At 40.8% G+C, this 24,687-nt stretch overlaps 2 protein-coding genes across 7 annotated transcripts in view; one reads left to right on the top strand and one right to left on the bottom strand.

The window, feature by feature from the left end:
• The window catches only part of nelfb (negative elongation factor complex member B), a 40,950-nt gene extending 37,257 nt beyond the window's left edge, over positions 1–3,693 (bottom strand). The window contains exon 1 of one of the 2 annotated variants that reach the window (XM_088407610.1): positions 3,416–3,693. In XM_088407610.1, the coding sequence (XP_088263736.1) occupies positions 3,416–3,529 (114 nt within the window). In that variant the 5' untranslated portion in view covers positions 3,530–3,693. The remainder of the gene's footprint in view (positions 1–3,415) is intronic. The other variant, XM_088407618.1, reaches the window with a different exon arrangement.
• Positions 3,694–18,129: 14,436 nt separating this feature from the next.
• Positions 18,130–24,687, top strand: part of fkbp15b (FKBP prolyl isomerase family member 15b) — a 69,524-nt gene continuing 62,966 nt past the window's right edge. For all 5 annotated transcript variants that reach the window (XM_088414884.1, XM_088414875.1, XM_088414866.1 and 2 more), the window contains exons 1-5: positions 18,130–18,291; positions 20,432–20,535; positions 20,621–20,699; positions 20,876–20,945; positions 23,057–23,131. In XM_088414884.1, the coding sequence (XP_088271010.1) occupies positions 18,242–18,291; positions 20,432–20,535; positions 20,621–20,699; positions 20,876–20,945; positions 23,057–23,131 (378 nt within the window). In that variant the 5' untranslated portion in view covers positions 18,130–18,241. The remainder of the gene's footprint in view (positions 18,292–20,431; positions 20,536–20,620; positions 20,700–20,875; positions 20,946–23,056; positions 23,132–24,687) is intronic.

Here is a 24,687-nt window from a genome sequence, read left to right as displayed (position 1 = left end):
ACATCCCTGGCAGGGTGCTGAAAGACTGTGCAGAGGAGCTGAAAGATGTTTTTACAGACATCTTTAACACCTCCCTGAGGCAAGCCATTGTGCCATCAGGCTTCAAAGCTGCCACCATCATACCTGTGCCAAAGAAATCCTCCCCATCCTGCTTCAACGATTATCGTCCGGTGGCACTGACACCCATCATCATGAAGTGCTTTGAACGACTAGTCCTGTCACACATAAAATCCATCCTGCCCCCCAGCCTGGACCCGCATCAGTTCGCCTACAGGGCAAAGCGATCCACAGACGACGCAATCTGCTCTGCCCTCCATCCGGCACTCACCCACCTGGACAAGAAAGACTCATATGTGAGAATGCTGTTCATAGACTTCAGCTCAGCGTTCAACACCATAATACCCCAACAACTCACCTGCAAACTGGACAAACTGGGCCTCAGCACCTCACTCTGCAACTGGCTGCTGGATTTCCTCAGCCAGAGGCCTCAGGTGGTGCGAGTTGGCAACAACATCTCAGGCAGGTTCACCCTGAGCACGGGGGCCCCACAAGGCTGTGTGCTCAGCCCCCTCCTCTTCACCCTACTAACACACGACTGCTCTGCAACCCACAGCTCCAACCACCTCGTGAAGTTTGCTGACGACACAACACTGGTGGGTCTCATCTCCAACGGCGACGAGACCCACTACAGGAAAGAAGTGAAGCTTCTGACTGGATGGTGTAAAGACAACAACCTGCTGCTAAACATCATCAAGACCAAAGAGATGGTCGTCAGCTTCCAGAGAGGCCGCACCCAACACCTCCACTGACCATCGATGGTGCTGCAGTGGAGAGGGTGAGCAGCACCAAATTCCTGGGGGTGCACATCAGCGATGACCTCTCCTGGACCACCAACACTGCATCTCTGGCCAAGAAAGCACAGCGGCGTCTCTACTTCCTGCGCAAACTGAAGCGGGCAAGTGCCGCGCCACCCATCATGACCACATTCTACAGAGGAACCATCGAAATCATCCTCACCAGCTGCATCACCGTGTGGGGCGGGAGCTGCACCGACTACAACAGGAAGGCTCTACAACGCATCGTGAGGACAGCTGAGAGGATTATTGGTACTCCGCTCCCCTGCCTGCAAGACCTGTACACCACCCACCTCGGCCGCAAAGCCGTCACGATTGTCACCGATACAAGCCACCCTGCACACAGTCTGTTCAGCCTCCTGCCCTCCGGAAAGAGGTACAGGAGCCTCCGCTCCCGCACCACCCGACTCAGGAACAGCTTCATCTACCAGGCCGTGAAACTGCTGAACTCTCTCTCTCTATGTCTCTCTCTCCACTCCTCTCTCTCACATTCAGTCCCAGCCAGAAGAAACACCTAGCTGGCCCCCCACCTAAACTCAAACTTTACTCATGCACTTGCAAAATTTGCACAGACTTGCTGCTACCATGTTTATTTATAATTATACTTCTATTGCACTAGCGATTACACTTAGAACTATAACAACTACCTCAAATGCACACAACTGGGACAACCACAGCCAGTTGTCCTGCTTTGTCTCGTACTGTTGGATTGTCCTGTCATATGCTGCTACCTATGTCTTGTCTTGGGGTTCTCTTGCCATACCTGTTTTTTCGTATTTAATTTTTAGTTTTAGTTGTTAGTTTAGCAACACTAGGCAAAGTAGATCAAACATACTGCACTTTACATTTCTATAGATAAGTATCTAGCTTTTAGGTTTGTCTCGTCTTGCGCACCTGCACTTTGTTATTGTACATGTAAAACGCAGAGGATAGTGAGAAACGCAATTTCGATTCCTTTGTATGTTAAGCACATGTGAAGAAATTGACAATAAACTTGACTTTGACTTTGAAGTGCAAAGGAGATGCTTGCTCAGGTGTAGCAAAAGAGCAACAGACGAGACAATCAACTCTGAAACTCAATAATGGGGTGCCAACACATTGGAAGAGTAAAAATAAAATGTCAAGGCTGATGATGAGAGGTAAACAGTATGGGTATCTTTGGCCTCTAAAGACAAAATTGACTCCACTGACAGCTCATGAATTCACCATCTTAAGAGAGGAATTTCTTGTGCTTGCTCCATTCAATCAAGAGTTGTCTAAAGGGGCCAGTGTCAGGTTCAAAGACCATCCTGATGCTGAAAATGCTCTATCTAGCACTTGAGAATCACGCTTTAACCTTGTGCACACATATGCAGCCGTACTACATAAACACCTGAAGCGTCGAGTCACACACATTGCTTCCAGCCTGGTGTCTGAGTGTTTTCACCTTAGCAAAACTTCTTGACCCCAGATTTAAATCACTTGGGTTTCGCAGTTCCTCCAGGTGCACTGAGGGTACAACCAAACTGCGGAATGAGCATGCTTGTGTCACAAATGAGGCCCAGCAGGACCATCACCACTGCTCTCTGCAACCACATGTGGCACGTTATTCATCATTATTTGTTTATTTTTAGAAATTGAATTTAACCATTTTTTTAATTTAATTTTTTAACTGAACTCTGGCAGCAGTTGTGATGACAAAACCGGAATGAGCCCATGAGGAGGTTTAATCTGGCCCACAAGATTCCGTGAACCACTGAAAAGTAGGAGTAATACAAAGATGAGCACAGCAGCTTACAAGCCGATGTGACAGTTGACATGCTTGCGTCAAATAGCTTGCTCGACACTTCACTGACATGAAGTGGAATAGTCGCGTTAGCATTTGCATTTAGCTTGATCGCACTACTGCTGAAATCATCCTGAAGAGAATCCCAATGGGCGGGGGTCGCCATCTGGGTCATTCCCAAACATTCACCTCTTGTCGATGCTGTATAATAAATAATCAGTCTGGTATTACACTAAATTTACTTTATTTACAGCTCAGCTGTTAGCACATAGCTCCAATGTATGCATCGTTGACAAGACATCATGAATTCTTCATGACTTTTCTTTTTTTAAATGTATTTCAAAAACATCTTTTGCCACGGATAAGCCGCACTGGACTATAAGACACAGGTATTTGGTAGTAATATTTTCTTTCTTTTTTTTAATTGTCTACCAATTCCAACATCCTCTCTTTAACAGGCTGAACATGCCTGCATCGTGAGTCCCAACATTATATTTATAGAAAATGGATGGATGGATATTACCAACAGAATATTGCAGAGTTAAATAGCAGTTCAAACTTGAAATCAATACTTCAATAGCGTTCTGTCTCCCGTTGTTTGATAGATTATTTTAGTGAACATTGCACACACTATAGCTGCAGGCAATTGGAAAATTTTGTGACAACTCATTCAGAAAGATATCGCGTTATACATGAAAAGGGGCGGTAAGCATAAACTATAAGCCAGTACTGTCCTTACATACTCTTCCAAAACAAAATTAACAATCTTAAATGCAGTGTGAAACACTGTTGTTACCTGGAACTGATCAATAGCTTTCAACGGCTCCGTGCAGTTGGTGAGAGTTTCTTTCAAGTCCTCGCCGTTCGATATCCCCAGCTCAGGCAAACCCCCGAACATTTTTGTTTCCATTTTTACATCGACTATCTGATGCAAAAAACGGACAAGTACACGGATCGAATTGATAACCGACCGAGAACGACCGAAAACGCAAAGCTTTGTCACAGAGTGCGGTCAACCTTCAGTTTGGTCAGCCAAAATCGGTTCCACGCATGCGCGTAAACGATCGCGTGAGCAGATAAATGTACGCATGCGCAGCAAAATAAGGTTCTACGAGTTCATCTCATGTCTCTACTGCTACTTCGCTTCCAAAGGCTAAACGAAGAGGAGGGATTAAAACGAGGTCTTAAAACTGGGCAGACACTGTCCAGAGAAGCCAATCACTAGCGAGGAATGAAAGATTTTGAGCGAGCAAATATAGATTTTGAGCATGTTAAGGAGCGCCTTGTCTTAAACGCGCATCAAGGTGTGAAGAGCTGGAATCGAGGACGTACCATTGTTTTTTATGGAAGACCAAAAGTGCCAAAATTCAATAAATAAATGTACCATTCAATCATTAAATATAAGTGTCATTAAATAAATAAATGTGTCATTAATTAATTAAAAGTATCTTTAATTAAATAAATGTTTAAATAATTAATGCAAACGGTTCATTGAATTAATTAAACATTTAATTAATTAATAACACTTTTAATTAATGACACATTTATTTAATTGACATTTAATAATTTAATGACACTTATATTTAATGACACGCTGTCGCTACTTTTCATCCTTTGCTTATCTATCAATCTTGCTCGTCATTGTTTGATGGGCGGGCCCTAACACCTTGGTTACCCTGCTCTTTAAGCCAAAACAATTCCTTCACTTTTTGTTGAATAAAATCGTTTACCCCTACGGCGCGCGAAAAAACTGCACGCTCGTATGGAAAAAACTGCCCGTGTTTCATCCTTTGCTTAACTGTCAACCTCGCCCGTCAAAGTTTGATGGGTGGGCGGAAACTAACATCTGATTGGTTACCCTTGCAAGACAAAGCAGGGTAACCAATCAGGTGTTAGGACCCGCCCATTAACCTATGACGAGCGAGCTTGACAGATAAGCAAAGGATGAAAAGTAGCAACAGCGTGTCATTAAATATAATTGTCATTAAATAATTAAATGTATCATTAATTAAATAAATGTGTCATTAAATAATTAAATGTGTCAAATAAATAAATGTGTCATTAATTAATAAATGTGTCAAGAATTAAATAAATGTGTCATTAAATAATTAAATGTGTCATTAATTAAATAAATGTTTAATTAATTCAATGAAACGTTTAAATTAATTATTTAAACATTTATTTAATTAATGAAACTTTTAATTAATTAATGACACATTTAATTATTTAATGACACTTATATTTAATGATTGAATGGTACATTTAATTATTGAATTTTGGCACTTTTGGTCCTCCATAGGTTTTTAAAGTGACAATTTAAACAATTAGCTCATCAAGAAGCTCTACTGGTGCCTGAAAATAATCGTAATCATTTGAATCAGGTGCATTTGAGAGAGAAAAATCTTGTTGGTATTAGTACTACCAACACGAGGACTCAGAATAGTCTGGGAAAAATGTCCCAGTTTAAATTCGGCTTTATAAATATTAGGTCACTCCCTTCAAAAGCCCTTCTTGTAAACGATCTTATTAAAGATCAAAATCTTAACGTGCTTGGTCTCTGCGAAACCTGGCTAAAACCAAATGAATTCCTACCATTAAATGAGGCCTCACCCACAAACTTTGTGGGCTCACATGTTGCCCGTCCTTGTAAAAAAGGGGGGGGGTGTCGCCCTAATTTCAGAATCTGATTTTAGGCTTAGCACGAGCACGAGCCACACTTTCAAGACATTTGAGGCTCTCGTTATGCGATCGAGCTCCTCACCACCATTCTGTGTGGTAGTTATTTACCGTCCTCCTGGCCCATACTCTGGATTCTTAGATGAATTCCCTGAACTTATGGCTGACTTAATAACTCACACAGATAATATATTAATTATGGGTGACTTCAATATTCATATGAACTCCCCATTAGAGCCACTTACTGTAGCTTTTCAAGCAATAATCGATGCATTTGGTTTTACACAAATAATAAAAGCAGCAACACACCGGAATGGTAATATCTTAGACTTAGTGCTAACCCATGGCCTAACTGCCTCAAACGTCACAATTCTGCCGCTTTCTAACGTTATGTCTGATCATTATCTTATAACATTTGAAGTCCTAGCTCAATGTGGTCTTGTTGTCCACAACCAAGGCTTTAAGAGCCGTGATATTAATTCTTTAACCACTGCTGCACTTTCTGAATTACTGCCTTCCGCAACAGCTGCCTTTCCGTCTTTCACTGGCTCAGTCGATAAGCTCGCGAATGATTTTAATTCGGTTCTTTTAAATTCCCTTAACTCTATTGCACCGCTGAAACTTAAAACTCGTCCGAAGCGGCACACTCCGTGGTTTACGGAGGAAACGCGTATGTGTAAATTGTTAAGTAGACAACTTGAGCGTAAATGGCGAACAACTAAACTCGAGGTTTTCCGTCAGGCCTGGTGCGATAGCTTGCTGAAATATAAAGAAGCTCTTAGGTTAGCAAAAACCAATCACTTTTCCAAAATGATTAGTCTTAATAAAAACAACCCAAAGTATTTATTTGAGACGGTAGCGCAGCTAACACAGCAGCAGCAGGTTAATCATAATTCCCTCCATTCAGCACACGATTTCATGCAATTCTTCACTCAGCGGATTCAGCTAATAAGGGAAGAAATAAAAAAGGCAGCGCCACTTACCCCCTCGGCTATGATTGCTGATGCTAGTTCGGACAATCAGGTTCATGAAAGTCTGGTTACCCTGTCCCAGGTTGATTTAGTGTCCCTGGAGTGTCTTACATACCTGGTTAATGCAGCAAAGCCATTGTCCTGCATGCTCAAACCACTTCCAGGCAAACTTGTAAAAGACTTATTCTCCGTCTTAGGGTCATCTGTCTTAAATATTATCAATCTGTTACTCTCCTCTGGCATTGTACCTGATGCTTTTAAGATGGTCGTCATTCAACCATTACTTAAGAAACCTCACCTAGATCCTGAAGATCTCTCTAACTATAGGCCAGTGTCACACCTTCCGTTTATCGCCAAAATTCTTGAGAAAGTTGTAACACAACAGCTTAGCGATTTTATGATAGACAACAATAGATTTGAACTCCTTCAGTCAGGTTTTAGGGCCAACCACTCAACTGAGACAGCCCTAGTAAAAGTGACGAATGATCTTCTATTAGCCTTGGATTCCAACGTCTCATCAGTATTGTTACTGCTTGATCTTAGTGCCGCATTTGACACTATTGATCATCATATTCTTATAGAACGTCTTAGATCATGTGTTGGTATCTCGGGATCAGCACTTTCTTGGTTCAGATCTTACATCCTGGGAAGGACGCATAGTGTTTCTTATGGTGATGCGATCTCTGAGTCTTTCTCCGTCTCATGTGGTGTCCCGCAGGGGTCAGTGCTTGGTCCCTTACTGTTCAACATCTACATGATTCCTCTCGGCGATATTATACGCAAACATGCTATTAGTTTTCATTGCTATGCTGATGATACCCAACTCTATATGCCCTTAAAAATAACGGATCCGTACAAGTGCAGTAAACTGGAGGCTTGCCTTGCCGAGATTAAACAATGGATGTCTTCCAATTTTCTGCTTCTCAACCCTAATAAAACTGAGATGTTATTTATTGGCCCTGCTCATCATCAGCACTTGCTTAAGAATACCACGCTGAACCTAGAAAACTGTATTATTTCCCAAAGTAGTTCTGCAAAAAATCTCGGCGTGATATTCGACTCCACTCTCTCCTTTCGAGCACATATTAATAACATGACAAGAACGGCGTTTTTTCACCTCCGCAATATAGCTAAAATTCGCCCTATTCTTTCTCTTAGCGATGCAGAAACATTAATTCATGCATTTGTTACGTCGCGCCTAGACTATTGCAACATTTTGTTTTCTGGACTTCCCATGTCCTACATTAAAAGCCTGCAGTGTGTACAGAATGCAGCAGCGAGACTATTGACAAGGACGAGAAAGTTTGATCATATTACTCCGATTCTAGCTGACCTGCATTGGCTTCCAATACACGTGAGATGTGATTTTAAGGTGCTGTTAATTACTTATAAAATTCTACACGGTTTAGCTCCTTCCTATCTCGTCGACTTAGTATCACCTTATGTTCCGCCCCGACAACTTCGATCGCAAAATGCCGGTTTGCTATCGACCCCACGGGCTAAAAAGAAGTCTGCGGGATCAAGGGCATTTTCCATTCGCGCACCAGTACTATGGAATGCCCTACCTATGGAAGTTCGCGCAGCCACCTCAGTAGAAATCTTTAAATCCCGACTAAAAACACATTTATATTCAAAAGCATTTTGTTAATTTAGCCTGTCTGTAGCCTTCTTCTTCTTTCTTTTTTCCTGCCCCCCTCTTCCGGCCGGGAGAGGGGGCTAGCTAGATGGTGAGGGTTGACTTGACCGCCTCCATTGGGTCCTGCGTTGGTCGACCATCACGGGTTAGGAGTTCGGCTGTCTGCAGTCCACCTGGCTGGAATGTGGGATGGTTCCTGCCCAATGGCCTTGCCTGCTGTCAAGACATCACTGCACTATATAGCACAATATGTTTTCTGTAATTTATGTCGTTTCTGTGTCTGGTACATGCAGCATCCACTTCAACCTGTGGGCCTGGAAGGGGGCTCCTCCCACCTGTGGTCCCTTCTGGAGGTTTCTGATTTTCCCCAAATTTGGGATTTTTGAGTTTTTCCTTCCCCTTCTGGGAGCTTTGACAGGGGATGCTGTTGTGTACCCTATACTGAAAAGATGTCTCTGTACGACCTCTTTTCATTCTGTGAAGCCCTTTGAGACTTCGGTGATTTAGGGCTATATAAATAAAATTTGATTGATTGATTGAGAAAAATGGAAAACCACCCCTGATCCAGACCGCTATTAGGTTTGGAAACCCACCATAAATTTTAATAAGGTGAAAATAAATGTGTTCCATCCAACCAACATATATTTTAAAATACTGTATATTCATATGTCGAGTAATAACAGCGTGGGTGGATGGGTGCAGTCATGTTTCTTTTAGCCACGCAAAGTGGAGGAAAACTTTTGCCAACATAATTCAAACTACGTTTTTGATCTCAGTTTATGTCAAATATTCCACCTTGAGTTGTTAAATCATGGTCCTTCAAAATGAATTTTTATCATTAAATGAGGCCTCACCCCCAAACTTTGTGGGCTCACACATTGCGCGTCCTTGTAAAAAAAAAAGGGGGGGGGCGCCCTAATTTAAGAATCTGATCTTAAACTTAGCATGAGCACTAATCACACCTTCAAGACATTTGAGGCTCTCGTTATACGATCGAGCTCCTCACCACCATTCTATGTTTTAGTTATTTACCGTCCTCCCGGTCCATACTCTGGATTCTTAGATGAATTCTCTTAACTTATAGCTGATTTAATAACTCATGCAGATAATATATTAATTATGGGTGACTTTAATATTTATATGACCTCCCCATTGGAGCCACTTACGGTAGCATTTCAAGCAATAATCAATGCATTTGGTTTTACACAAATAATAGAAGCAGCAACACCCTGGAATGGTAATATCTTAACCCGTGGCCTGACTGCCTCAAATGTCACAATTTTGCCGTATACTAACGCTATGTCTGATCATGATCTTATAACATTTGAAGTCCCAGCTCAGTGTGGTGTTATTGACCACAACCAAGGCTTTAAGAGCAGTGATATTAACTCATCAACCACTGCTGCACTTTCTGAATGGCCTTTCGCACCATCTCCCTTTCCGGCCTTTCATTGGGTCAGTCGATAAACTCACAAAACGATTTTAATACGGTTCTTTTAAATTCCCTAAACTCTATATCACTGTTGAAACTTAAAACTCATATGTTTTAATTGTTAAGTAGACAACTTGCGCGTAAATGGCGAACAGCTAAACTCGAGGTTTTCCGTCAGGCCTGGGGCGATAGCTTGCTGAAATATAAAGAGGCTCTTAGGTTAGTAAAAACAAATTACTTTTTCAAAATGATTGGTCTTAATAAAAACAACCCAAAATATTTATTTGATACGGTAGCAAAGCTAACATAACAACAGCAGATTGATCATAGTTCCCTCCATTCACCACACAATTTCATTTGATTCTTTACTCAGCGGATTCAGCTAATAAGGGACGAAATAAAAAAGGCAGCGCCACTTACCTCCTCGGCTATGATTGCTGATGCTAGTTCGGACAATCAGGTTCATGAAAGTCTGGTTACCCTGTCCCAGGTTGATTTAGTGTCCCTGGAGTGTCTTACATACCTGGTTAATGCAGCAAAGCCATTGTCCTGCATGCTCGAACCACTTCCAGGCAAACTTGTAAAAGACTTATTCTCCGTCTTAGGGTCATCTGTCTTAAATATTATCAATCTGTTACTCTCCTCTGGCATTGTACCTGATGCTTTTAAGATGGTCGTCATTCAACCATTACTGAAGAAACCTCACCTAGATCCTGAAAATCTCTCTAACTATAGACCAGTGTCACATCTTCAGTTTATTGCTAAAATTCTTGAGAAAGTTGTAGCACAACAGCTTTGCGATTTCATGATAGATAACAATAGATTTGAGCTCCTTCAGTCAGGTTTTAGGGCCAACCACTCAACTGAGACAGCCCTTGTAAAAGTGACGAATGATCTTCTCTTAGCCATGGATTCCAACATCTCATCAATATTATTATTGCTTGACCTTAGTGCCGCATTTGACACTATTGATCATCATATTCTTATAGAACGTCTTAAATCATGCGTTGGTATCTCGGGATCAGCACTTTCTTGGTTCAGATCTTACATCCTGGCAAAGGACGCATAGTGTTGCTTATGGCAATGCGATTTCTGAATCTTTCTCCGTCTCATGTGGTGTCCTGCAGGGGTCAGTACTTGGTCCCTTACGGTTCAACGTCTACATGATTCATCTTGGCGATATTATAGGTAAACATGCTAATAGGTTTCATTGCTATGCTGATGATTCCCGACTACATGCCTTTAGAATAACAGATCCGTGCAAGTGCATTAAACTGGAGGCCTGCCTTGCCGAGATTAAACAATGGATGTCTTCCAATTTTCTGCTTTTTAACCCTAATAAAACAGAGAAGTTAATTATTGGTCCTGCTCATCATCAGCACTTGATTAAGAATACCACATTGAATTTGGATAACTGTACTTTTTCCCAAAGTAGTTCTGCAAAAAATCTCAGCGTGATATTTGACTCAACTTAGCATCACCATATGTTCCGTCCCGACAGCTTCGGTCACAAAATGCCGACCCCACGAGCTAAAAAGAAGTCCGTGGGATCTAGGGTATTTTCCATTCGTGTGCCAGTACTATGGAATGCCCTACCTATGTAAGTTCGCGCAGCCACCTCAGTAGAAATCTTTAAATCCCGACTAAAAACACATTTATACTCAAAAGCATTTAGTTAATGGGCCTGTCTGCAGCTTTCTTCTTTTTTTTTTCCTGCTCCCTTCTCCCAGCTCGAAGAGGGGGCTAGTTAGATGGTGAAGGTTGACTTGATCGCCCCCATTTGGCCCTGCGCTGATCGACCATCGCGGGTTAAAAGATCGACCGTCTGTGGTCCACTTGGTTGGACTGTGGGAAGGTTCCTGCCCAATGGCTCTGCCTGCTTTCATTGCACTATATATCACTAAATATCACAATGTTTTCTGTAATCCATATTGTTTCCCTGTGTTTGTCTGTAATGTGTATCTATTTGTCTGTATTTGGTACACGCAGCATCCATTTCAACCTGTGGAATTGGAAGGGGGATCCTCCCACCTGTGGTCCCTTCTGTAGGTTTCTGATTTTCCCCAAATTGGGTTTTTTGAGTGTTTTACTTCCCCTTCTGAGAGCTTTGACAGGGGATGCTGTTGTGTACCTTACACTAAAAAGATGTCTCTCTATGACTTTGCTTTGCTACTTTTTCGAAAGAAGTCTTGAGATGACCTCTTTTTATCTGTGAAACCATTTGAGACTTAGGTGAATTAGAGCTATACAAATAAAATTTGATTGATTGATGGATTGACTTCTCATGTATACTAACTATGTGGGTGTCTTGCAGCTCTTTAATGGTGACGTATGGAAATGGACGTGAACCAACTGGACCATGAACAACGTACTGTATTTCAAATTAATTCGCTTTATCTATGTATGAGTCATCTTTTGGTTGAATATATTTGTTTTGAAGTGATGGTCAAATTTGTGATGCACCGAACAATTTGAGCCAATCGCTTGGTAAGTTAAATTTGTAAATTTTCTGAAGCTTCAGTAAAGTCCTGTCTTGGAAAAAAACACACAGAAGTTAATTTAACGAAGTTCCCTTTAAAAAAATGGATACACACTGAATATGAAACCTGTTTACAAGTCAATATTAATGCTTTCTGGGGTTCTGTATTGTGTTATCAATGAATGACGTCAAGGAAAAATCGGTTTGGGTGCTCTTCTGCAATTATCCCCATTATGTGGAATGGGAACGCTCAAATATTTTTATTAAGATACTTTATTCTTTGAACAATTTTTAGATTGATTCGGTTTTATTTATTGTCACACTGCCATATTTGGAAAATACTACTGATGTTACGAGAGGTGCCAGGGTGTAAAAGCATGTGCCAATGGAGTGTGAGCTTCCGCAAAGCATGTGTCAAGGTATGTATCATTTGGGGAAGGTGCTAGAAATGATGAAGTATGAAGCCTCGCTGCCTGGTTGCACCATGTGACTGATTTGGGAAGTGGTTTGGCAATTTGGCACATTATTTGACAGGAATATAAACCCTTCAGGCCCTACATTCAAAATACAGGTTTTTGTGGAGGGTTGCGGTCACATGGGAGTTTGGAATCATAACAGCAAAATGGAGCCAGCGAGGAAGAGGATTTCCAATGTGTAGGAAAATTTTGATCTGAGAACTCCTCACAAAATATGAAAAATCTGACAGTAGTTCAAAGAATTTCACAGTATTTCAGATTCATTATTTCAAGTATTGTTTTATTTCATTTACTTTTAGCATATTACAGTTTGTGTGAATAAAAGTTTCGTATGAATAAAAGGGAGTATGTGTAATTTTTCATGTGCACCTGTGGGAGCTTTAGGGGCATTACAGTAAATACAGCAATACACCTCTGGCTGTCAGTTGGTATAACAGATATGGCAACCTTCGCAGGAGTGCCACCAAATAATATACTTTAATGATAACTAATGTTGGAAGGCAAGCTTTTGGGGTCCTTCCGCTTGTTCGTCCAATTCCAGGTTTGGTCAATGACTGGATTCCAGAGGCATGACATATGATAAACACTTCGAAGTTTTAATGCAGAATATTCTGGGCACAAATGTGATGCAAGCTGCGATCGAGCAGTTTGTGCCAGGAGCACATTCAAGGCAAGTTCTTTTGTACTCTTAGCAGGGAGGTACCGAAACGTATCAAAACGAAACCGAAACTTAACAACTGCTTGGGTGTTTTTCCACCTGGATATAAATCAGAGCAAAACTGGATGCAGCTGGTTTGAGCAGAGAACATTCTGTTCCTAAGCCAAGGTCATACCATCTTTCGTCCACACACCACCTTCACATCTTCATTCCCTCCTTCGACTTCTATGCATTCTTTTCCTCTGGGCTGGCTTGCTGCTGCCACTCCCTGACTGTGACCATGCTCACCTCCTCTCTGACTTTCAGCTCCTCCTCATTGACTGGCATTTGTAAGGTTGGGAGATAACCGGCCACCTGTTTTGCTGCTTTGTCTGCGACTGCATTTGCTTGTGTGAAGAGGTCAGTGCCTTTGGAATGTCCTTGGCATTTAATAATAGCTACAGCCTTAAATAACATACAGTAAGTGCGTTCCTGAGCGTCCTTTGCCACTCTGCAAGCACAGTGTGGATTACCACATGGGCATAGTTGGAATCAGTGTAAATATTTGCTGTGACTCCATGGGCTATGGCTAATGCAGTTTTGGCAGCTACAATTTCGGCTGTTTGTGCTGATTGGATGCCGGTTAGCTTTTCGGCCACAATCGTTGTGCATGTGTTTCCCGTCCATTGAATTACTGTGAATCCCGATTGCAAGCCTTTAGGGCCTTTAAAACAACAGCCATCTGTGAACAAAATCATTTCTGGGTCACTTACTGGTGTATCATACAAGTCACTTCTGAGTGTGTTTTCTTCTACAACCCGTCGTGTGCAACAGTGTGGTTCTCCTTCTATCAATCCGTCAGCCATATTGGTACCTACATGTGTAAACTAAATGTTTAGTTGTCAGTGTCGCCTCAGTTTTTCTTTATCGCCCTCCTGTCATTGTAAATGCTTGGCTTGTCACATATTGGACCATGCTGTGTGATGTTCGGATGGCCAGTGGATGGTGCAAAACTATGTGTGATGTTTTTTGTACCAGTTGGGCCAGGGCGGATGTGAATGCTGCGCATACTGGATGTCTTTGCTCGTATTTTTCAAGTGGGGTGGAGGCATACAGTATAAACAAACATTGTGTTCACCTCCTCCCCCTTTCTGGAAAAGAACAGCAGAAACGCTGCTGGCTTTTTCAGACACACCCAAATAAAACATTTTAGAATAGTTAGGGATAGCCAGCGCAGCATCAGAGGACATTTGCTGTTTTAAGGCAATAAATGAGTCTCCTGCTGCTGGTGTCCAATGAAGAGGGTGGGCCAAATGTCTCATCTCTTGTTCATTGACCAGCACTCGCAGTGATTGTGTCAACTCTGTGAAATCAGACACATGATGTCGTGAATAATTGCTCAAGCGTAAAAAAGTGACAGCCACTTTGATGGCACTCCAGCTTTTATCAATTCAACAATAGTGTCGGAAATGCCAATCAAACCCTGCTTCTTAATTGGGTAGTATGGCACATGAATTGGGTCAGGTGTCCATTGGAACGTGACTGGAGTCACGTCGCAGTGGCCCACGTCAGTGGGATCTGTCGACCAAAAAGTGTTAGGCAAGTCAGCCAATGCGAGTGGAGCAAAATCACTGTCAACTGTTTTCCGACCATGGTGTCTGTCCTATAGGCAATCCTCTAAAATGAAAAATGGATAAAAAACATTAAATTGAATCCAATATGCATCAAGCAATGGAGAACACAACAACGTATTGGACAATGTTGGTTCGCAATCGGTAACCATCGTGCATTCCCTGACAAAGGGCCAAGATTTCTGGCCAAATGTGCAGAAGACACCCTCAAAAAATATGTGGGTGGCATGGCGACACAGTAGGGTCGAGTGAGTCAGCCACCATGTACCATTTTAACCCCTCGTTTTGTGTCCATTTACTGGCAAGTGGGATTCGTTTCAAAGAGAATAAAATTTGGGGGAGAATATTTGGGTGATTCAAGGTCCCCCAGGTTTGCAAAAGCTAAAAAAAACTATAAAATGGAGCATGCTGACCTTTTATGAAGTGTTACAGATCTGAGCTATCAAACAAAACATGTTATCGCAATTCAAATCCAAGTTTTGGCACGTACACTCCCATTATAACTTGTATTTTTTGATGCACTGTGAACCTCATGTGTTGTCATGCATTTCCCGCGATTTCCGCTTCAATCTATTCAGTTCTGAGTCGACAAACAGGAGAAAGTGAAAAACATGTTTAAAATTTTTAAACCTCTTAATCCTCTGGATAGCGACACAGACTAACTGAATGTGTTATGCTTCTTCGCGATGAGCGGACGATCGTGCAAAATGAACGTCTGAAAACCGTCCGGATTGTGAGAATAGGCGTGTGTGAGTGCATTGCTGGGTGAAGTTACTTTGGAAAATAACGTGTTATTTGAAATTTGTGCTTGTTGCTGCATGGAACGCGTTGTTTACGCTCTACACAAGGCGTTTTGTCGCAAAGTCAAGATGAAGTTCACTTTTCACGCAACAGTATCACGCGAGGGGAGGGGAGTGAGCTTGCTGTGCACAGTGGATCCGGAAAGGGGATCATTGCTGAGAACGTTCACTTTTTCGGGATATGGCAGAGCCAATATTTTCTCCGACAGCAGCTTTATTATTCTTTTTATTACACTGCGTGTCCCTCGCTTCATGGCAATACTCGTCTGCCAAAAAAAAAAGTTTCAATGTCGCAATCAAGTGGCCAATACCGTGCTAAATACTGTACTGACAGTGCTGCACTATCGTAAGCTTAGCACAGTAACTACGGTTCAACAGCTGTTAAAAAAAGGAAGCAAATGCTGCACATACCAGTTGTCCCAAGTTCTCCCTTCCGCCTTTCTACAAGTTAGGTGAGTTCTCTTGCTTGTCTCTGTTTTGTATTGAAAGCTCAGCTGGCCGTGTTGGATTGCTCCCGGTGACCGCAAAGCGGCTGCCATGATTCATTCCTGCCCCCTGCGTGAGCCGTTGAATGTTCCCGAAGTTGGTTGGCTGTCACGATGCAAAATGCATAAAAAGTTAAAAAATTTTAACTTCACACGGAAGGCGAAATTTCGCTTCTTGTGACCGTGCACGGCTATTCGCGTCGCTCCATTCGCGTCCATTGCGTCGCCCAACGTGAACTCCATTGACTACAATACAAAACTCTCCGCTTTTTCGCCTCTTTCGCGTTCGGTGTGCACGTAGCATTAAACAAAATCACCTCCAAACATTATTTCGGGGGCAGTCCGTGAACTCCATTGACTACAATACAAAACTCTCCGCTTTTTTGCCTCTTTCGCGTTCGGTGTGCACGTAGCATTAAACAAAATCACCTTGTGTGCTGCCAGTTGATCCATGGACCGGACCGAGGGTTGGGGACCACTGCATTAGTGTCATAAATTACTCGAGCTCCCACATTTTCTTTTGAAGCATTGTCTGGCTTCCTCAGAACGTTTGGCCTCTTGACAAAAATGATAGTGACTTGACAGGCCACAGATACTCCAAGAGTCTCATGTAAGGGCAACAAGCTGGGGGAAAAAAAAAAAAAAACCTTCCTGGTAGTGTGTATCCCTGCCTGGGTCATTTGTAAAGCATGGATCTTTGCATATTAAACTGGAGGAGGAGTCAAGAGGGTCAAGACGTTCTCGACCCCAGTCGGACACTTCAGGTCACTCAGAATGCCATAAGGAGTCTTTTTTTAAATTGTTGCTTGTATATCAAATGTCATTTGGTTACACGTGTTTTGTTGACAAGAAAGTAAACCACGTAAAAATTGGGGGGGAAATAAACAGGTTATTATTTTTTTTTAATGTACTGTACCTGCATTGCCTTAGATTGGCACGTTCCCCCACCCAAGATGGCTGCTGAGTGGACACATTTGTCTGCGGCAGGCAAAGTTGCCCTCAGCGTGGTGCGATGACATGTCTAACAAACCTTGCCTCTGAAGGATGAGTCAACTTTGGTCAAATTGGTCAAATTGGTTGCTGAAATACATACACAGCTTTTCTCCATACATGTATTATATTTGGAATTACCAATTTAGTAAATATAAGACTAAAACTTAATTTATTGAGGGTGAGTTGAACTTAATATATTTTTAACTAGTCACTTACTAATGAAAATGGTCAAGTGTTTACTTACAGTAGGACGAGTTTTGTTCAATTTATTGTATTCCTGTTACACCTCATGAATACTCTTATTATTATTTGCCTGATTTTGTGGAATGTAAGTCCAGAATAAGTGACCAGAATAAGAATTTCATTGTGTAGTGTTACTATGCATATGACAATAAAACTCTTGAATCGTGAATTTTGAATTCTGTTGTATTTGATGAAAGCTCAAAACGCTGATCTTCCCTAACTTTAATTAAAATGGGTTTATGTATTGGTAAACCATGCTCACTTTTAAGTGACGAAGCCACACATTCTTGTTTAAGGGAAATCTTTCATAAGGATATTGTTTCCAAACCTGCATCAAGCTTTTACTGGAAGATTTTATATGAACATATAGACTGAAAAAAAATTGCTTTTACTTGGAAAATATTTAATTAGGATTTCCAAGGTGGCGCCCACCGAGGCAGACTCTTGAATTAATTGGTGTATCACTCTTGAATTAATTGGTGTTATCCTGTTAAAATTAAGCTGCAGAAATATAAAATTAATATTGACTCAATGTGTTTGTTTTGTTCTATTGAATATCAAACAATATCCCATTTTGGACTATACATTTTGGACTGACCTGAATAATTTGATCAAATTCTGATAGGTTGGGTCGATAAAGTATATGTTGTCAGTCTTCATGTTGGCAAAGTTTCATGTTCACACTGAACATTTGTAAGTCAACAACCACAGATTTGTAAATCAACAACCACATTTTGCTGTATTTAAATGATTATTGACGATGTGCTAAATGAAGTTCTTTGCAAAAACTGTTTGGACTCAAAGATTATGTAAAGACAACCTCGTACTGTCGGGCTTGAGCTAATTTTGTTGTTGTGATTTATTTAACAATTCTAGTAATTTATTTTAGCTATTATGTTAATCTTAAATGTTCTATTTCCCTTACATCCCCTCAATTTCCATATGTTAGTTCATTTTTTCAGTAGACTACATCCACTTGTATGTGCTGATTGTGTAAATTGTTGTGTTCAATAAAGTTCTTGGGGAAAAAAAAAAACGCTATCAGGTGGAAAGTCAGCTGACAACCCCTAACCAGGAAGACTGGTCAGAAGTTAGTTTCAAAAATTGCCATGACAAAATTATCGCACTTCTTGTTTTCGACATTTTGAATTGGCTCAAATAAAATGTTCAGTGGAGGCGACGAGGATGTGGATTTCTTGTCACCTACAGGCGGGTACGTTTTGTCTCTTGCCTCGACAACAATGAACGTTAGCCTACGAGTTAACTAGTATAACGTCAGCCAGTGTCAGTAATCGATAGGTGCATATTTCATTTCATATAGATACTAATTTTAAGCAGTCCACGATTTAGACAATGTGGCTGATTTTTTTCCTTTGCGTAATTAAACAATATGAATCAATTCTCACGAATACGTTTAGATTCGTGACCTCCCAAAAAGGGGGAAAAACATGAGGATTGTTACCTAGTAACAATCTTGAATAGATTCAATGATTTATTATCGATACGTATCGATACGTTGGTTTTATAAGCTCTCCGATTGACAGCAACATGTGTCAAACGTGTGTGGTGTATAGTACAACAAACTGTGCACAACGTTTGCGCTGCCGCTGTATCTGTAAAGGCCCTCTTGGCATTTTTTTCAACTTCTTTAAATGTTTTTTTTTTATTTTTCAAATAAAATATATTTCAAATTTGTCAAAAAAGAGCTTCCTGTACAACGATGCCTCATTTATCAAAATCGGACCACGACAACGGGGTATATACAGTATTCAAGTTCAAAGGTGGTTTATCGGTCCTTTATGGTAGTAAATTTACCATCGAATATAAAAAAGATGTTTTATTTTTCATCGTAACTGAAAACACCCAAAAGACAAACATTTGTTCCTAGCACAATACATCCTTCCGCGTGCCTGGGTCGCTGGAGACCACATCGAACATACTGATAGATTTGTTCCAAGAATAGAGTACCTTAAAAAATCTGGAATAACATCAAAGCTGTGTGGTTGGCTGACATGATTTCAGAATCCTCTTAATTCTTCAGCAGGAATGGAACAGTTGTACAGTATACCAATAATCAACCAATGTAAAACACAACATATGTCAGTTGATGTCAGTTGTTGATCTGCTTATTTCACTCTGCATTTTGCAAACAGAGCGTTTTCACCTATTCAACCAGTCTCAGGATCATACCAAATGAGAATGGAAGATACAGTATGTCTCAGGAGTTTGAAGTTTGGTTCAACAACATCAATTAATGTACCTATTATAACTTGTCTGCATTTACACATCTATAACAATTTAAAATTATTTGCTTGTTTAATTTATTAATTTTTTTAAATTAATTGATTGTCAAAAGATTGGATCAGGAGTCTGTACAGTATATTCAGAAACACAACCTTGTTGCCAAAAAGTGTGATTAGGACATCAAAATGTATAAGACTTTTAGTATTCTGTTGGGCATTTATGGGAAAAAAAATACAAAATATATGATTTCTAAAATGTATATTTGATTCAGTTTTATATATTTTGTATGTGTATGTGAGTATTCTTTCTTCATTGAAGAGGATGATTTCCTTATCTCTATCGACTATTGCTGCTGAAGCCGGGTTAAGGTTAGGGGTTGCTCAATTGGTGTTTTAATGTCTGAACATTATATTTGTCAATCAGGGGTCTGGAGGTCCAATCCTCGAGAGCCCCAGTCCAGGCCATTTTCAATGTAAGCCTCCTCACACACATAGGATTCAAGTGATCAGCTCGTCAGCAAGCTACATAAGCTTCATCATGATCATTTGAAGCAGTTTACCGAAAGAGAGTTACACTTATTCCTCCTATCAAATCAGTCTCCTTGCTAAAACACTTGTCCTAACAACAGTTCTGTGTGAGAATTATGGACTGCAACGTTGATTGTCCGGTCATGTGCTCCCAAACAAACTTTATTGCCACTTCGATATTTTCTACTTTAAAATACTATGAATAACAAATAATAATAAATACTTACTAATTCTAGCAATACTTGGCCGACTCAGTGCAAAATCTCTCCTTCCCAACTCCGGAATGGAAATGAAAGTAAAAAATGAGAATGTCTCTTCAGATCAGGTGGATGTGTACTTACTCTTGCACTGGTGGTATGGGCCGGTATAGAGGCGGTAGTTTATGAGGGCCTATTATTGTTATTTTGATCAGGTCAAACCAGGCCAATGCTCAACGTGCAGAATTAGTTAGAAATTCTCATGAATTTATCTAAAAAGGGAAATAACACTTCAGGGGTGTTTAGGGGGAAAATTAACATGTTTAAAATCTCCAAAATAGTTGAATTTCCCTGATTATCCCATTATACATTTGTTCTGCTTCAGGGCGAAGTTGGCTTCCCTGTTCGGGCATGATGAAGAAACCAGTCAAGGAAATGAGTCCTTTCATTATACAGCACCAAAACAGCCTAAGAAAAGCCTTAATCCAGGTCAGACTTTGCAAACTGAATAATTTATTGACTATGGATGGATTTGATGTGACCATTTAATATTTGGCATCATCATGTTTTGCAGTCTCAGTGACCCAGACAGCAGCACCATCACCCGGGACCTTCGAGGTGTTATTTGCCACTGCAGTCCAAGCCTTTCAATTGTAAATACCCTGATTTTATTGTTTAAAGAAATGAGGGCCAGTTTGTTTTCTTGTTTTCTTTTAAAATGTATCTTATACATTGTTCTACCTTATGCCTTTTGTCTAAATACTGAAATATTGTCTGCCATAATTTTCTATTGATAAAGTTTTAATATAATATCATGCCTTTTATACAGTATAAATGGACAGTATGTGAAGCAGGGAAAGCTGGGGGCAGCCGTACTGGGCAACCACTCAAATAAAGAGGTAGGGTCTGTATGTTGTGTTACTATAGTACACGCCTGATCAAAATCTCATGATCCGTTGAAAAATAGCTAAAATTTTCCACATTTGGATGTTTATGCAGCTTCAAGTAGAGCTACAATATGCAAAAGAAGAAGGTGTCAAAAAACATTTGGAACTTGAATTTTTTAAAAAAAAGGCTGTTTATTAAGCTGATCAAAAGTTTAAGATTCTCGCTCAAAGAAAATCACAAAAAAACTCCAAACCAGAACGAAAACAATCTTAGTTGAACTCAGTAATGAGTAGCGCTAGTGTCCCAATATATGACTTAAAAATATTTTCGGCATGCTTGAAATTAGTGTTTCCAGGGAGCTAGGGTAACATTGCTCCGAAGTTGTGAAGACGGCTTCACGAAGGACATCAACTGCCTGGAAGTGATGGCCAATGTATAATCTTGCCTTGCTATTCATCCCCAAAGTTCTCTTTTAGGAATTTAAATCAGGGGATTATGTAGGATGGTCCAACAGTGGGATTTTATTCACCCTTAAGAAGTCCTTCATCAAGTGATCATTGTGAATTGTAGTGCTGTCCTGTTGAAAAACCCAGCTGTTACCACACAGACGAGGGCTCTCAGTCATAATGGGGCCCACTGCAAAATCTGCACATAATCAGTCGAGGGCCGCCCTCTGTCCTGACGGACAGTGATTCGGATCTTCGTGCTCAGTGCAGGTGTAATTTTTTTTCTTTTGTTCCATAATGCTCAGGATCTATAAAAGAAAAAAAAAAAAGGAATTACTGTCTTACTGTGTCTAACCTCAGTAGCAAAGGCATGCTGCAAGAGGCCTTGCTTATGCCGCTCAACGATGTGACCACGTTTAAAAAGAGATAGCTTCTTAGCTTTAGCCATTAAAAGTGCATGACTATGTGACTGTTAGACAGAAAATTTGAATGTTGAGCAAATTTTGTTTTGTCTAGCCCACGGGTGTCAAACTCAAGGCCCGGGGGCCAGATCCGGCCCACCACATCATTTCACGCGGCCCGCGAAACGCCCATTCCAATTCAAGTTTCCAGTCAAAATATCACATTTGTAAGTCAATTTGAAATTGTTTGGGGGGAAAAGCAAGCGCTTTTTGCCCTCACCCTCTCTCTGATTTCAAAACTAGTTGGAAGTGTGACAAATACACCCAAAATGTATTTTATCACAGTCATCCTGGCCCTCTGACAGAAACTGTAACTGCAACATGGCCCTCGATAAGAATGAGTTTGACACCCCTGGCTCTAGCCTGTGGTCTTAAACTTTTGATCAACTGATTAACGGCCTATTTCAATTGATACATTTTTTCTCTTTTAATTAAAAGTTCCAAATGTTTTGGTCTCACTCCCTCGGCTTGCTCTCACGTTGCAGCTCTGCTTTTTTAGGCTGGTTTTACCTCTTTAATATCCAAATGTGCAAAGGTATATTCTAGCTATCTTTAAACCCGCCTTAAGATTTTGATCTGGTCTGTAGGGATGGGATGAGATCTCATGCAACGAGATTTCGCGAGACTGAACGCCACAAGATGTCTCACACACAAGCAATTAGATTGATTTCCTTGTCATTTCCTTATTGAGCGAGAAGTGCAATGGAGTGCAACTAGGCTGATGGATAGGCATCTACTCACGTACAGTAGATGCTGGTATGCACCTAACCATAGTTTTCAATCCGTCGTTAATTGAAAGAAAAAGACAGCGCTGAATGGAGTACAGCACACAGAAGAAATAAACTGTCCAATTACTTTTAAATCATCTGAGTGTATTTTTGTTCATGTTCAATTATTCTGAATGATCTCATCTGAATTATTTGTTACTTGAGCAGCATATGAAAAAATTTTAGATAGTCTATTGCAGCCTGCTCAATAAAAATATACTTTTGAAGTTGAAGTTTAAATTAGCAATGTTTTTTTTATTTTATACATTTTGCAAATCTTGTCAATTTCTCTTTCTTGTGGACTTAATATTGTGAGATATCTCATCTTGTGGGATTTGTATCTCTTCCCATGCCTACTGGTCTGTATGCAGTATGTATTAGAATTATTGGATGTGCAATGAAATGATTGTACTGATATGACATTTTCCTTATGTTGTCTTATGTGTAGTACAAGCTGCTTGTGTACTTGAGCCAGCAGAAACAAGTTGCATCTGCCAAGATTCACTTTGACTTCGTTTTCACGGTGAGCTTTGGAAACTTTTGTTTACAAACTTAATTCAAGAAGATTATCTGAACCAACTAAATTTTTCCTATTATCTGTCACGTTTTTGTGCAGCCGGTGTTACTGACACATAAATGTTGATAGATTTTACAATTAACTGGTGTTTACCAGTCTGTCACTGGTATGAGGGACCTAGGTGGCACAGTCTCTCATTTTATACTTTCTCTTCGTGAACAAAACTTCACTGTCAAGCCCGACCTCCAGAAGTGGGATTGCTAGTCTACCAATATCATTGTCAAAATAGATACAGACTGTGAAAATGAATGCACTACCTTGAAATTTGTACTTATTTCAGTGCCTACTTATTTATCTACTCTTTCTTAAAATCTATCTACATTATGATTTCTTCCTTCATTTGGGTGGGTAAGTGTGCGAGAACTGTTATTGTCTCACTCCGGGGAGGGATACCTGGCTTTGCGTAGGTGGATTCTTTTTAGAGCTTTGAATGATGATGAGATGACTGGTGTGGGGTAAGGGGTGTGGTGGCCAAAGCGCCTGCCGTACTCTTCTCAGAGTGGGAGCTTGGGGTCTGGAATTGTGTGTAAAAAGGGTTGAGGTAATTCGGCTGGCTGGCTGTGGCACTGATGGTACTGGTGCTGTTCCTGCAGTCCATGTAATGCTATAAGCCCTGCCACATGAGCCCTGGGTCAGGAGTGGAATAGACGCTGTCTAGTTTGTCTCTGAACTGCTTCTTAGCTGCTGCGATGACCTTTCTCTGTCTGTACTTTGCAGTTTTGTACTCTGTATCACTACCAGATGCAGTGGAGCAAACTTTTCATCTTACGAATGTGGACCGCAGCGTTTTTTGTCCCCCTCTTACGCACAAACCTTTCGTCTTACGAACAATCTAACATGCCGGTCAGTGTGTCCGCACTATTTTTTTCGCTTTGCTGCGTCAACAAATGAACTATTCTCGCATGATACAGAAACGCCGATATGCTATTGGTCTTATAAGGTCACAGTCATGGTCTCAGTCACGAAGATGTGGATATTCTATTGGTCGATTAAGGTTACAGTCACGGTCTCAGTCACGGAGATGCCGATATGCTATTGGCCGGTGTCATGTCAATCACAGAAATGCCGGTTATTGGCCGAACGCCTTCATCTAGCTTGATGGCACAGCTGGTCGGTGTGTTGTGAAGACTTTGCAAACTTTATCTGTTAGACATGGCTTCTAAAATTGCTAGTGGCGGTAAAGGAAGAAGTAAGAGAATGATGACAATAGAAACGAAGCAGGAGATAATAAAAAATTACGAAGGAGGCGCACGCATAGTTAACCTTGCTCGTGAGTATGGCTGTAACCGCTCGGCAATCTTCTAAGGGCAAGAATTTCCTTGCCAGGGGACGGACCTTGGTCAACAACAAAATGGAGAGGCTTCTTCTATTATGGATTAAAGAGAAGGAAATCGCCGGTGATAGGTTCCCCTTTGAGAAAAGTTATGGTTTAAGAAAATAAATAAATAAATTCTGCGGGTTCGTCTCTGCTCCCCTCCGCCTCCACCCACCACCAGTTCAAG

This window comes from Hippichthys cyanospilos, chromosome 1, assembly GCF_059441005.1.
Source record: "Hippichthys cyanospilos isolate Australia breed blue-spotted pipefish chromosome 1, RoL_Hcya_1.0, whole genome shotgun sequence".
In the NCBI taxonomy this organism is placed as follows: domain Eukaryota; kingdom Metazoa; phylum Chordata; class Actinopteri; order Syngnathiformes; family Syngnathidae; genus Hippichthys; species Hippichthys cyanospilos.
The sequence above is the reverse complement of the archived record's forward strand: the minus strand, read 5'-3'. Positions and strand labels throughout refer to the sequence as shown.